At 39.4% G+C, this 15271-nt stretch overlaps 1 protein-coding gene across 1 annotated transcript in view; it reads left to right on the top strand.

The window, feature by feature from the left end:
• Window positions 1–15271, top strand: part of GUCY1A2 (guanylate cyclase 1 soluble subunit alpha 2) — a 135485-nt gene that overhangs the window by 23849 nt on the left and 96365 nt on the right. The window contains exon 4 of the mRNA XM_066570813.1: window positions 2717–3435. Within this exon, the coding sequence (XP_066426910.1) occupies window positions 2717–3435 (719 nt within the window). The remainder of the gene's footprint in view (window positions 1–2716; window positions 3436–15271) is intronic.

Genomic DNA, 15271 nt, shown 5'->3' with positions numbered 1-15271 from the left:
AGGGACATTCCACACCATTAGAATGTCACGCCCAGTTTATAAACTGGGGGAGTGACCTGAACAAGGACAGGGACTGGCACTGGTGGTGAGCAATTGCACTGGGCATCACTTGTCTTAATGTGTGGGTTTAAAAAAAAAATTATTATTATTATTATTATTATTATTATTATTATTATTATTATTATTATTATTATTATTATTATTATTATTATTATTATTATATTTCCCTTTTGTTTCAATTATTAAACTCTTATCTTATTCAATTATTAAACTGTTCTTATCTCAACCTACAAGCTTTACTTCTGATTCTCCTCCCCGTTTCTCTGGGGTGTGAGGGCTAAGCAAGTGACTGTGTGGTGTTTACTTGCCAGCTGGGCTTAAACCTCAACAGCTATGTGTAGAAATATGGGTAGGGAGAAAATCTACAAAAGATTTGCAAAGGATTAGGATCATTTATATGGTAGCAAGTAAAAAGGTTATACTGAAGTATATACAGAATTAGTGCTAGGTGAGCATCTGTTCATCATTTGCTTCAATAAGAGAGGCAGGAATAATTGAGTAAAAATATGTATGGAATATTTTGTGCAACTTTACACAAAGAAATCACTGGAGCCAATAGCTTTGCAGAGAAATACAGAAAAACTTAATCTGTGTGTTTGTGTAACAAGGAACAAATACTTTTAATTCAAAGATAAACATCATGCTTCATGCAAAAATTATTGTCTTGTTGGTAAGGCTAAGGAAGAAACTTCTTTGAAAGGAGCATTATGATTCTTGGTTCTGAAGGTTGCTTGACTTAGTTTAATTTCCTTAGTATATCATAGTGTCTGTTCTTGTAGAGAAAATTCATGACTAACATAGACCAGCAGTTTGTTTGAGTTTGGTCATATCCATTTTTCTATTAAAGCTGATCTGATTTTCTGCTGTACTCTGTGTTACTCAATTCAAAGCTCAAATGTTCTTAAAAGTAGTGGGACATCCTCGAGCCAGGTATAATTCCTGTTGCTTGGGGTCAGTATGTTGCATCCAGACTGAACAGCCAGCTCCCCAGGATGGACAACGAGACCAGTCTAAGACAATCAGCAAAACCTCAGGCCAAATACTGAGATAGAGTTCCCAGCAGTGATAATGAGGTGAGGCTTGCATGTGTAGCAGCAGAGTCCAGGAGTGATCAGTTCTGCAAACCTCATTTGCAGTCAGTGGCGCCAGGGCAACTGCTGCACTGTATTTGTACAATACATTTGAAAGGCATGTACAATACATTTGAAAGGCAGTTCACCTGTGCTGTCTTTTGGGTGGCTTTGTGGGATGTATTTGGCCATTTGTATTAATAGCCCAGGGGTTTCTGATGCTGTTCTGCTCCCCTCTGCTGTCTTACAGCCTTGGGTGCCTCTGCTAGACTGCTCACTTTTACACACAGACTTCTAAAGTTGCTCACACTTCACTATACAGAACAATGAGATTTAAAAGTATGAATATCTGTTTGTGTATATATATGAATATGATGATTTCTTAGCTATTTGCTATTAATATCCAGTTATGACAGTATTGGTATGGGTTACAATTTAATTCTTTTTGGGTTATAGTGAGTATTTTTTGGTAAGATGTTGCAATGCCATGTTATGCAGGCGTAATGGTAATGAGTCAGGAGTTGGCACACAGTCTTCTGAGTCAGGATATTAGGGGGCATTGTGTACCAGAGGTACTTTCTTTTGGCTTAGCTGCAGAGCTGACCATCTGTGGTCATAAAAGATCCTGGGAATATTTTTGTAATAACCGAGTTTAGTGACCAAATTTCTTTATGAGTAATGGCATTTGAATGAACTTTCCCAAATTATAGCTATTACTTCTTTTATAAAATATGCTTTGTCATGTTCTTATGTTGTCATATTCATATACGTAATTTAATGCATTTTAATTTGCTATTAATCCTACATCATTGCAGACTGTAAAGCTGGGAAACACTGAAATCCCTTGTGAATATTGATTGTGTTAACTATGCCTGTGTACATAGGCTGTTCAGACACTGCCTTGAGTTTATAAAAGGTTATTGTCTGCAAACAACATGACTTCTGTGCCCTGTTATACCTCAGGTATAAAAGTCACTAACCACTCTGTTCTTCCCAAACTGAAAGCCTAGAAGCAGTCTAAACAATGAGAAGTTCAGTGATCCACTGGGATATTACCAGTGTTATAAAGCATGCTGAATACACAAAAATAAAGGGCCTGTTGTGCTCTCAGGAAATAAATAACTGCCCTTCTGCCCTTCATTTCTGTTCAAATTCAAGAGGAATTTTAAGGTGTTTCACTAGTTGACTGATAGGTAATTCTGTATGATTTCAATGTATGTTGTTAATTCCCAGATTAATTTCCTTTGAAAACTCTGGATATTTGTAATTCACAGACAGCCGATATATACTTCCTTTTATTCTGTTACATCTTAAAACAATACAAACACCTGGTTAATTTTGTAACAGTGAGGAAAAGGAAACAGGCTCACTAATAATTGGCTGAGATAGAAAGCTGAAACAATGAGGACTTAAAAAATTGGCTTCTAGGGTTATTCCATTCCCAACCACCACAGAAACCTATAGATAGGTATCTAGTGAAAAAGCTGCTCTCACTGTTTTGGAAAAATCCTGGGCAAATAGAGGCAAAAAGGGAAAATGTGACACAGTAGCTATGTTGTTGATATCAGTGTCTCATTGTCCTATAGGTCTGAAGTTTGAGGAAATGCAAGAGAAGTTTGGGGAGGAATTCTTCAACATCTGCTTTGACGAAAATGAAAGAGTTCTTCGAGCTGTAGGTGGAACCCTTCAAGACTTCTTCAATGGCTTTGATGCTTTGCTGGAGCATATTAGAACTTCATTTGGAAGACAGGCCACCCTGGAATCTCCTTCTTTCCTATGCAAAGAACTCCCTGAAGGCAATCTCATGCTTCATTATTTTCACCCGCATCAGATTGTGGGATTTGCAATGCCAGGAATGATAAAAGCGGCAGCAAAGAAGATTTACCGCTTGGAAGTGGAAGTAGAACAGGTCACAAACGATAAGTTGTGTTCAGAGGGGACAAATCCAGGTAACTGCAGTTGTTTGACTTTCCTTATCAAAGAACATGAAAATGCAAATACCACAAAAGCACTTCCACCAGGAACTTCCCAGTCCCCCTTAGATCTGAGGATTAGTATCAGCACCTTCTGCAGAGCTTTCCCCTTTCACCTGATGTTTGATCCAAACATGCTGGTTCTCCAGCTTGGAGAAGGTCTTAGGAAGCAGCTGAGATGTGACACTCATAAAACGCTGAAATTCCAAGAGTGCTTTGACATAGTCTCTCCTAAAATCAGTGCCACATTTGAACGAGTTCTCCTGAGGTTATCTACACCCTTTGTCATTCGGACCAAACTTGAGGATTCTGATTCTGAAAGTAAAGATAAGGTAAGAATATTAATTTGGAAGTGGATGTGCTTTATATGTGTGTAGTGGGAAAGTATTTTTTGCTCAGAGAAAGGCAGCTCAAGTCCTGTGTACTCTGGAAAGCCCACTCACGCCTTGCAAACAGGGACTAAGTGATATTCCCCAGCCAAGTGAATATTTTCCTAGATTATTTATAAGCTTTGCCTGTGAAGTTGTAGCAAATCATGACATTTCCATTTAGAAAATTCTACACAGTGGGGTTGAATAGTAAGGCTTGAATTAAAGGATGAGGAATTTTACAAAATACCTGTATCTTATCCTTAATTTCACTCCAGCTGTATTATGATAAGAATAATTTTAAGCCATTTACTAGGGCCTAGCTTGAAGTATTTATTCTGAAAGTTTCTCATAGCCAGTTTCTCATTGCTACCTTACTGTATCTTATTTCCCTCTTTTGGAATGCTGCTTTCCTATAGGTTTCTTCTTACCTCTCACCCTGCACTCAAGAAAACCAGGGCTGTAAGTGGTACTGAGTGTCACTTAAGCCAGTTTTATTGCGTTCCAGTCAATCAAACAGGCACTTGTCCTCCTACACTGCATCTTTCCTCTATGTTTTAGGAGAGAGCTACCTTAACCAGTGAGCCCTGTGTTGAGTTCAGTACATTCAGCTGAGTAGACTGAGAACATGTCTTTAGTGTGGAGTGCTCCAATGGTTGGATGGAATTTGTCTCAATGCCCATGCTGGAATTACAGGGAAGTTTTTTGGTGTGAAGTAGGGTTCTGGGTTTTATGCACCAAAGTACTTGTACTTAATTAAAACTTGCTTAAAGGCTTGAAAGTCTGTGTGTGGGTGCCTTGGAAATAGTGCTGCCCTAAGTGGAACTGGATGATCTTTAAGGTCCCTTCCAACCCAAACCATGCTATCATTTTATGATTCTATGATAATTCAAAATATAGCTACTTCTTACAGCAGCAGTATTTCCAGCTCCTCTTTGGCATTATACTTTGGAACCAAAAAGCATATGTCTGGTGCATTTTCCTCTGGAAATAACATGTTCCTCCAAGAGAAACAAACTAGTGCTTTTCATTTTGTATTAGTTGATGTCATTCAACCTTCTTGAAACTAAAAGGGAATTTATTTTTCAGAATCTGTCCTCAGTGTCACCCTAGCCTTTAATCACAAGAAGGAAACGAGGTTTGAAAGGAGTGGAGGTGTTGGCTCTGAGCTACCTTATGACACACTTGTTTCCCCTTTGGAAGAGTCTGGTTTCATGACACTTCAGGCAGAATGCACCTATCCCTCTCAGAAACCTTCCCCTCTCCCAGGACAGAGCCACAGCCCTTTGACTGTCTTCTGCTCTAAACGAATCTGCTGTAAATCACTCTGAAGAGGAAGAAGGTTTAGGTGGGGGAAGGAGGCTTTCAAAGCCTTTTCCCCTATTTAAGTTAAACACACAAAATACTGTCTTACCTGGACAGATTTCATATGGTTGTGGCTTGCTCTCAGGAGAAGTGGCAGGAGTAGGGCTTGTTGGAAGCAGGATTTTAGATTAGGCAGTACTAACACCAGAGAAGCAGGTGGAAGGGGATGGCAGCAAAAGACATCCTTTGCCTGCCAGCAGCTGGGAGAAAAATTGTATTTTGAAGAGTGAGGTGTGAATGAGGAGTGATGGTGAGGTGCAGGGGAGTTGTTGTGCTGCAGGCATGGGAATTAATTTGAGAACATCAGTTTATCTGAAGAGGTATTTTCTTCTGTCTCACCCATTTGATAAGCACTTCCAAAAATTTTTTGCTTGTGAATAATTAAAAAAAGCTGAGCATATGATGCATTTTGCTAGATATTTGGGTTTTTAAAAAAAAAAAAAGAAGTTGCACAGATTCATAGGCTGTGGTTGACTTGCTTACATAGATTTTGAGAGGAGGAACATAGCAATACAGTTTATGTCATGTCATTATCCATAAAAGTCCTTTATGGATAAAAAAAGTAGACTGTTCCTTGGGAACTGCATGCTGTATTATTTTCCCATAGCTCATGTCACTCATTTTGGAGTTCTTTTCAGTTTGCCAGCACTTGTTTGGAAGTTGAATATTAGGCAGGTAGATCAGTAGCTGTAAGCATGACCCTGCTTGAAAGTTGCCAGTAACTGACTCAGACATTTCCCTATTTCTCTGCCATACACCTCTATTCAGTTCATAGTGGAATCACATCCCACCTAAAGCTATTTATCTTTTTTTTTTTTTTTAATATCTGACTCTGCAATAACTGACACTTTTCAGACTCGGTTACCTTCAATGGCAGCTGTAGGCATGTAACCCAAACAACTCTGCTGCAGTGTTGAACCTGTTCAGATGTCTTATTGCATTAAAAAAACCAAAAACTCAAAGGCTTTGCAATGAACAGATGCTGTTCCAGCCTCTCTTCAAAAGATGTTTATTTTCATTTCAATGCATAAATCATACATTTTTTCAGACTAGCAATGAGAAAGAATCAGAAAACAGTTTTCATTTAGTCCTGACACCAGCTCTGTGTTCAGATGAAAGTAAGACATAAACCATGATCTTTCCCTAACTAAACACGTACAAGCAAAATTAAAAAAAACAAAACCCCAGAAAACAGCACCTGTCCTGGCTTTCAGGGTGTTGAGTGCTTGTCCAGTTTATTTAAAGACTCATTTGTGTGTTTCAATTTACTGGTATTTGAATAATTGGAATAAATAATACTATCCTAAGTTTCTGGTATAAGTCCTGTGAGGTCTGGGCGATAGGTAGCACTTCCTGCAGAGCTGTATTGCACTTTTGCAGAAGCACAGCCTCATGCATTAATATCTCAGCAGAATTTTGTTAAGTTGGTATGTCACCAGCTGTTCCTTGGAGCTCAGAGCATTTACAGGATCACATTGTTCTAGGGACCAAGCAGGAAAAAAAAGACTCTCCACCTGAAGAACATGGATACCTAGCTTTAAACATGATTTCCAGCACCATGTTTCCTGTTTTCCCATGTAGCTAAAAGTATGGTACTACAGATGTTGAAAGGCCCTGTTGCTCTACCTCTTATACAAACATTCTGTTGCTTTTCCCATTTCGCTATAGTTTTTGGTTTTTTTTTTGTGTGTGTGTGTGTGTGTGTGTGTGTTTAACCAGGGACCTTCACTAGCATCCAGTTAGATTTTCCAAATTTTGGATATTGTCTCAAAATATCAAGGACAATGTTTGCTGTTTAACCTCTCGAAGGAAACTCATACTACACTTCTCTGTGGGAGCAATAATTTATTGCAACAATAAAAAATAAATTTGTTGTCACAATGAACCATTGGGATTGATCCCTTACAACTTCACGCATGGTTAACACAATTGTACTGCACAGAAGTTCAGTGAATGTTAGTGGACTCACATGTGGGATAAGAAATTAAATTAGGAGGGCTGGGTCTGAACTCGTGTGATGGAGTGTTCTGAAATCCATGTCAAGCCCATCCACTGAGGTGAAGGTGCTGGCATGGGAGGGAGCTGATAACCGCCCCGGCAGTGAGTTGTGCATGCAGGGCAGGTTGGTGTCCCCCACCATTTCCTGACCAGACAGGGGCTGGAAGCTCCCACAGGTACATCCTGAGTGCAGCCGTTTTCAGACTGTAGTGATGAACAAGGCCATCTGTGACATGATATAAATACTCGTCTCCTTGACAGTACACTGAGGTGCCTGGAGCTGCTTCAGTTTTTAGCTGAATGGGAACACAAGGAATTGTGTTTCTGGAACTGCTTTCACTCTTCTGGCACGTTCTCCTCACATGCCCCTCGTGAGCCATCAGTGCTGGGCAGATTGAGTGGAGATGGGGCTGCCCTCTCAGGGACCCACTGTCCCCAAGATCTCCATCCATACCCAGCCCTCCTGGACCATGGATTGGCAGGATGAGCCCTGCCAGCATTTTTGGTGCCCACCAGTTCATGGGCCCACATTGCTGAAACTGGGTTTCAGGTTCCCTGCCATATGCTGTGCATCTGTATTTTCCTTGTATTGCTGCTCTTCAGCTCAAACTAACAGCCCTTTTCTACATTTGAAATAAATCAGTTTTTTAAGGATACTCACTGGCCTTTGACTTAGGCCTCTGGGTGCTTTAGAAATTATCTAAGAATAAAGGTGGCACCCTAAACTGCATTACTGGACGTGTCCAGACTTTTTTTCTGACGGAATGTATTTGTTTTGAATATTTTATTAAAAGCATAACTTCCCAGTTAACAGTTCAGCAAAATGTCTTCTGGCAAAAAATTACTTCTATTTACATATATGAGTTAAATTTTTTTCAGTAATTTTGGACATAAAATACCTTTATTAGGGAAAAAAGTTTACCTTACAAATTATAATACAATGTTTAAAATACAAAACACTGAGTTTGATAAAAATGACCCTCTGAAATTTTTATATTGGCAGAAATTCCAAATGCCACATATAACTCAGATTTATGAATGGCTTGAAACTCTGTCAGGAGAGATTTAGGTTGGATCTTGGGAAAAGGTTCTTCACCCAGAGGGTGGTTGGGCACTGGAACAGGCTCCCCGGGGAGTGGTCACAGCACCAGCCTGACAGAGTTCAAGAAACACTCGTACAACACTCTCAGGCACATGGTGTGACTCTTGGGACTGTCCTGTGCAGGGCCAGGAGTTGGACTTTGATGATCCTTGTGGGTCTCTTCCAACTCAACATATTCAGTGATTCAATGATGAAAAGTCCATCCAGACCAGCATGCTGACTCACAGTGACCAAGAGAGGTCACAAAGGGTTGTCCCTTTGTGAAACAGGTAAGACAAAGTTCAAGCCTGCAGTGTTCCTCTCTTTTAGCTCTTGGGGGAGGAAAGCACATCCTCTTGCAGTGGTATCCAGGATGTGGCAGGGGATAGCCCCCTCAGGACCAAGCCTCCATGATTTGATTTTCTCTACTGCTTATTAGCAGCTGTGAATGTGAGACCCCTCTGGCAACTCTCAGCCAGGTGTTCACATTGAATATGGAGTAAAACAGCTGGCAAAGAAGCCTACTTGCCCCTTGCTTCAGCAAAGCACTTTCCCAGTGTGTTTTCCCAAGTGTGTTTGTGGATCATTGGAAACTGTAAAAAAGTAGTGATTTTTAAGTGCTGGAAGGATGCTGTCCCCCTTTTTATATTGAGAGTCAATTCTTTATCTCCTTCTGTATTTTTAGTCTGGACCAACTGAATGAGACAAGCAGTCCTGACACTAGCAGATTAATTTAAAACCCACTGTACATAATCTCATATTTTTCTTTTGCTCTGTAAACTGTTTTTCCTCTTCTCCTAATAAAATTAAAATGAAATGGCCTGAAAGTCATTCCAGCATAAGGGACATCTGTCACTCATGATCTAAGAATTCTAATTTTTTTCCTAGAGCTGATTTATTCACAGTCAGTCAGCTTTTGACACTAAGCTCCCATTGCTTTTCAGGCTCATGGAGCTCTTGGAATCAAATTTGTGTCTTCTGTTTCTGCTAATGCTATTATCCCACCCATTTGCTTGTCAAAATGTGTATGGACTTTGATGGTTTTCAAGATGAATTGGGTTGGCTGGTTTGACTGCTTCTAGAGATTGTGGTGGGTTATGAGAAACAATAGATGACATGACTTTCTTATCTCACCAACAGTTGTGCATCGGAGAACTTTAATAACATTGTGAAATGGGCCCAGAATTGTTAGTAATTCTACTTTAGGACAGGACAATGAAAATGCCATTTTGAAAGTGTTTTCAGTAATAGGACTGAAAAAGTTTAGCAATCTAAAATTAAAATACATCCTTCTCATTTACATTAGCTGAAAAACAAAGAAGCTGTTTGGAAATTGTTTTGTCAAGTGAAGTGGCTGTTAAAACAATGTGACTCCATGTAAACTCTTCCTTCTTATGATTTATATAATGTTTTGATAAGGAAGCTGGTTGGACAAGAAAATGTCCATATATCTCCTTTTGCTGCAAAACTTTTGCATGGGTTACTAAACTACACTATGTCATAACTGGAACAAAATGCATTTCATTAATTTTTGCATTACATGATGGGAATACTTAGACACAATTCAGTTTGATTTTCAGGAATTAATTTTTTCCTACCTCTTTGTTCCACTGACTAAATTTAATTGTTGGTTTTTCAAAATACATTTTCATGCTTTTCCTCATTTGCTTGAGTTCCTAAATGACTGTGCTTTTCATGGCATTGGATCTGAATGGATGTAATGTCAGTGAAAAGCACTTTTCCTATGGATGGTTGACTTAAAGGAGACACATTCAGTCACTCTTTGCCTTACTCCTTCCTGTCCTGGAACCTCCAGCTTGACAATGCGTGAAGTCAGGTTAAGGTTTTATTGATGTGTCTCTTTGTAGAGGCTGAATGGACTTAGAAAGAAGGGGGAGAGCTGGAGTGTCTCCCTGTGGATTGAGTGGGCTCTGTGCAGGAGATCTCTCGAGTGCATGGGTGGGAAGGTGTGAGAACACCTGGGTGTGCCTCTGAGCATAAACATTGGGTTTATTGCTCTGAGGAGCAGTGAATGCAAGTGTGGCACTACTTGCATTGTCGGCTTTGGGTTGTAAGGCCACCTTTACCCAGCAATTGCCAAACCTCCTACCAGCCCTACTCCTGGAACATGCTCCATGCCTGAAGACAAGCCTGAGTTACCCCAGGTCACTTGCAGAACTGTCCTGCATGGCCAAAGAGCCCACACAAAAGAGGAAGCTTATCACTTTCTCCCTCCACCTTAAATTTTGTCTTCAAACCTCAAATTGGGACCATGGGATTCCCTTCCTGTTTGGTTTTGAGTGTAGCTTAGTAGTTTTGGACCAGTTTTTGACTATTTAGCTTGTTTCCTCCAATCATGGCTCATAAATATCTAGTCTTTTGAATTTAAATTATAGTTGACAGCATGGTTTGACTCTAAATATTAATTTATTCATGCTCACTGGGCATGCATCTTGTGAATTTTTCATGCTTTATTTACATGGAAGCAAAGCTCTGAAGTTTTGAGACTGTCTATGAAATAAAAGCTTTGCTGATGTTTTGCTGGACCGTGGACCCAGATGGAATAGGCAGTTAACAGAAATTTACTTTGCCTGAGACTCTACCTGCATTGGAGCTATTTATATTCTGGGAATGTAGCTGAATCAGACATTGTAGTCTGTGAAGGTCATAAAACTCTAATCAAGGGAAATGCTACTAGGAAATAACACTTTGCTGGTTTTGCCTTAGGAATAATTAGTGTGAAAGAGTGAGATAATAGTGATTTGCAAAAGCCAGGACTCCAAAGCAGTTGCTGATACCTAGCCAGGTATTTCTGCTATCTCTGAGCAGTATTGGAGATAAGTTTGACTAGATAACGTTTTGCTGCCTTTTACTCTCGCCAAGGATGTGTTTTATTCACCCTGCTCTACTCCAAGGTCTTCCAAGAGACTGACAGTGTCAGTAGCAGCAGATCACCTACAGTCAGACAGGTGGCCCATGCCAGTGGTGCTAATCATTGTTTCATTTGTGTTTTGCAGTGATGAAATGGTTGAGGAGGCCAGAGCTATAAGTCAGAAAGGATGAGCCTTTCCTTTGCAATTCTTTACCATGTTAAGGAGGGAGTCACAGTTCCAAGTGGACAGCCCAGCCAGGCAGACCCAGTGGCTGTGTAACTGGATTTGCTCCTCTGGGAATATTCCTTTGCCACTTGAGGGTTTTTAGGGCATGCTGAGGTAGAAGTTACCTCACTAAGCGATATATTAGATGTAGAAGTTACATAAACCACAGAAGTACTGCTTAGAGGGAACACAGGGGTGAGCCCAAGTTCTTCTGCCTGTGCTAAACAATCACAAAAAAAAAAATTTGTCTGGAACATCTAAGATACATTTCCTTTAAAAAAGCCTATAGTACCTCCCTCATATTGTCATGATTAAAGAGAGTGAAAGAACTTAACCCATAAAATAATATTTATACTATTTGTTCCTGTCACTAACCTTTGGCTTTTATAAGTAAAAACTGAGTATCTGAGAAAAGAATTAAATGTTCTTTTTCCACAGACAGATGACAGGCATGCAAGATATTCCTAACACATAATTTTCTTCCTTAAAAAAAAAGAAATTTTTCCTCTTTGTGGATTGCAAACAATTAATAATAATTTGGTACTTTGACACCTCAGAAAGATGTAAACATTTTGAAATATAGTTTTCAACATTTTGAATAATGTAATTTCTGTCTGCCTTGTGAGTTTTATATATTAGGGTTTACTGTTTTTCTTTCTCTCTTTCTTTCTAAGAATAGAAATAAATCTTCTTGTTCACACTAGACAGCAGCTTTTTCTATAATGATTCTCATTCTGCCGTGGGCTCACTGGAAGAGCAGCATTTATGCCGCCATCACAGGAATGAAAACATATTTCATTTTCATTTTCCCATTACCTTTCTTTTTCTTTGACACTTTAATCCTTTTTTCCCTTTCTTAGAAGGGGCTGTTATGTAGTTATTATGTGATCTTCATAAAAACAATTTCAGCTATTATTTTCTGTGTCTATCTGACAGCATCTTCGTAGGAATATTCCAGTGGAGTGGCTGTAGTGGATTCCTGTCAGCACTGGAGTTGGTAGGATCTGATCATGTCATGTCTCAGTACTTCAGTCATGTACTTCCCTCCTCAAATGTTGAACTGGTAGCTTTAAAAATGTCTGCTCTGATGAAGATGCAGGTCAAAAGGATCCTGCTTGAGACAGTACAGATAATATACTGAAGTGTTTAAAAAAAAGATGGCTTACATTGACAGGTTGCAAGGATAACTGCCTCTGAAAATTCATAAAATAAAAGCTTAGAGCATAAAAATATTTGGCCTGTGATGTGTTTGGAAGAGTCTGAAGAATGACCCGAAATTTGCAAACAGTCTATTAATAAATCAATTTCTTAAGCAAGTATTTTAATGTACAGAGATATTCAAAACTGAGATAACTTCAAAGTCCTTATTCTTGGCTGTTGAAGGGATGAAGGGAGATATGCCTGTCCCAAAACAGAAGTGAAGTCATGTCCCATGGCTAGAGGAAGAAAGTAAAATGGGGCAGACTTGTTTTTTGTTCTGTCTGTGATGGGGTAGGGCCTCTCAGCACCTTGGCACGTGGTGCTGTTCTGGCTCAGTTTGAGCAGGGAAGTTCAGTGATGGTGAGACATGGCCTGCAGGATGGGCACCAGGTGTGGATCAGGGGATACACTTATGTTCCCTCCTTCCACTGGTGTTAGGGGTCTTGGCAGTTTAAATTCTCCTTTTGATTCCTCCCCCAATACAATAAGTGTTGCATTATTATGATACAATAAGTGTTGTATTATTTCAGTTGTCAAGTAGCTTCTTCTTATCAGGACAACCTTGCTTAAAAAGGGATGATATCAAAACTGATTTCATACAATACAGCACAGGCTGATTTCTTGTATTAGTGTAACACTTTCCAGTGAATGCTAAATTAATTATAAGTGTTTCACTTAATAGAATTGTTATACTTTTTTTGGAAAAAACTGTTGGTATTTTCTGCTTGGTTACCTTAAAGGCACCCAGCAGAGGGAATATTTGAATGGATTTACAGAGCCTGGGGATTGTTTTGGCTGTGCTTGCTGTGGCAAGCTCAGAGTCCTTTGCTGTGCAGACTTTTGGATGACTCCCCTGTGGAAGTACATTCTGCCTCCATGGTCATTGCACCTGGTAGAAGTCAGGCAAAAGTAATGAAGAGCTCCTGTATTCTCAGAGTTCTGTTACTGCCAGTAAAGGAGAACTACCAAGGAAAAAACAGATGAGACTGTGTTAATTCCAGCTCCACTGAGACCCAAGGGGAAAAATACCAGTGCTTGGCAGGTATTAAAGGAGATACTTCATATTGAAAGAACTTTGATTTTTCAGCTTCACCGAATTGTGTTTAGTTTTTCATTTTAAAGGAAAAATTGCTATAAAAATATTGTCTAAAGCAGTGATGTGAGCGCCGTGCAGACAAGCAGTGTTGTTTAATTTCCATGTGAAAGAAGCATGGAACATATCATTAAAAGAGCATCAAATTTTCTCACTCATCTCAGAGGACTGCTGATTCAGTCTATTTCCTCTTTGCTCAGGAAGGCTTCAAATTCAGTTATTGGATAACTTCTGTTCTGTGTCTTGAACATTCAGTTTCTGGCATTTGTTCCTGGGAATAGGAGCATAAAATAACAGAGAATATTTTCTGTCAGCCAAAAATGCAGAGACCTCTGAGAGGTTTCCTAGCTATGTTCAGCAGCATCAGAGGGTCCTGAAAGGCTTTTGGGACCATTTTGGGTGATGGGGAACTCCACAGAGAATTCCAAGGACATGGGAATAACACTAACAAATACATAAACAGTATTTAAAAATAACTGACTTACTGCTCCAATTCTGTTTTTTTCCCATGGTGTTATATAATTATATTGGGGCTCACTGAATGTGTTGAACACACCAGGGTGCCACACTGGACTAGTAGGACTTGAAGGACCATCCTAGCAACCCCCTGTTTGCACTGTCCAGAAATTACACATTTTTTTAGTAGAGTGTTCTGTGAGTGTTGGTGTACTCAGGTGTGCAGTTGGGTAAAAACAAAGAATACAAAAATGACAGCATAAAACCAAAGAGAAGTACCAGTGGCTATGGTCAGGACCTCCTGACCCCTAACTGATAACTGAAATCAAATTATAATTCTAAACTAAGTGTATTGTGCTGCTACTGTGGGACCAAAATCTGGTACTTTTGCTCAGGGTAAGTAAGATGTTACATCTTGATTTGCCTTGTTAGTTATCATCAGCCCAGTTGCAACAGGATTGCTTTGGAAGAAGGTATTTATTTTGAGTAAGGAGAAGAAAATAAAGTCTCATTTGGCATTGAGAGAGCTGGGGATGTTCAGCCTGAAACAGAGAAGGCTCCAGGGAGACCTTATAACACCTTCCAATACCTAAAGGGGATTACAAAAGAGGTGGAGAGGGACTTTTTACAGGGGCATGTCGAGATAGGACAAGGCTTTAAAATAAAAAGAGAATAGGTTTAGAATAGATGTTCATTCCTGTGAGGGTAGTGGGGCACAGGTTTCCCAGGGAAGCTGTGGATATTCCATCTGTAGCCAGGTTGGATGGGGCTCTGAGCAACTTGGTCTAGTGAAGGTGTCCCTGTCTGTGGCAGATAATTGGATAATCTTTAGGGCCCCTTCCAACCCAAGACTTTCGATGATGATGATGATGATGATGAAGTGCAGAAAATACATTTGGTGACTGCTCCTACAAATGCCTAAATGCCTTGAGTATGAAACTTTTGATAACAGAAGTGATCCATATGGCATGTTCTGGGAACTAGACTTTTGTTTCTAAATAGGAGTCGTTAACATCGTCAACACTGTATTGCTGATTTTTTTAGTTTAAGAGAGATGCAATCATAAATAATCCTCCTCTTTTCTTTTTTAGAAAAAAAGCGCCTTTTTGTCTAAAAAAAGAATTTACTATTCAACAAATTGTGACTTAAAATGTTGTATAAGCTTCGTATTTTTGAATGTGTTAATTTGATTGACATTTTAAGACTTCTTTCTATAGTCACTGTAAAAGTAGAGATTGTAGCATTAATTATGGGAAATGTCCAAAGAATCACCAATTAATAATCAGAAGTGACTAACATGTTGTTTTGCGTCTATGCCAAAGTACAGCTCTACAAAATTGAGGTGAAAGAACTGTTTGATCACCCACCCAAATGTTTATTTCTGGATTTGTTTTAAGCTACAAATGGCTTTTGTAGGCTAAATCAAAGGCTTCTTTCACTAAGAGATCTTGAAGTGATGTTGGAAAATGTTGCTCTGATTGATTACTAGGTGAGGATATAAGTTACATG

The sequence above is a fragment of the Molothrus aeneus genome, chromosome 2 (assembly GCF_037042795.1).
Source record: "Molothrus aeneus isolate 106 chromosome 2, BPBGC_Maene_1.0, whole genome shotgun sequence".
Lineage (NCBI taxonomy): Eukaryota > Metazoa > Chordata > Aves > Passeriformes > Icteridae > Molothrus > Molothrus aeneus.
Note: the sequence above shows the minus strand (reverse complement) of the source record. Positions and strands in the feature narration are given on the sequence as shown.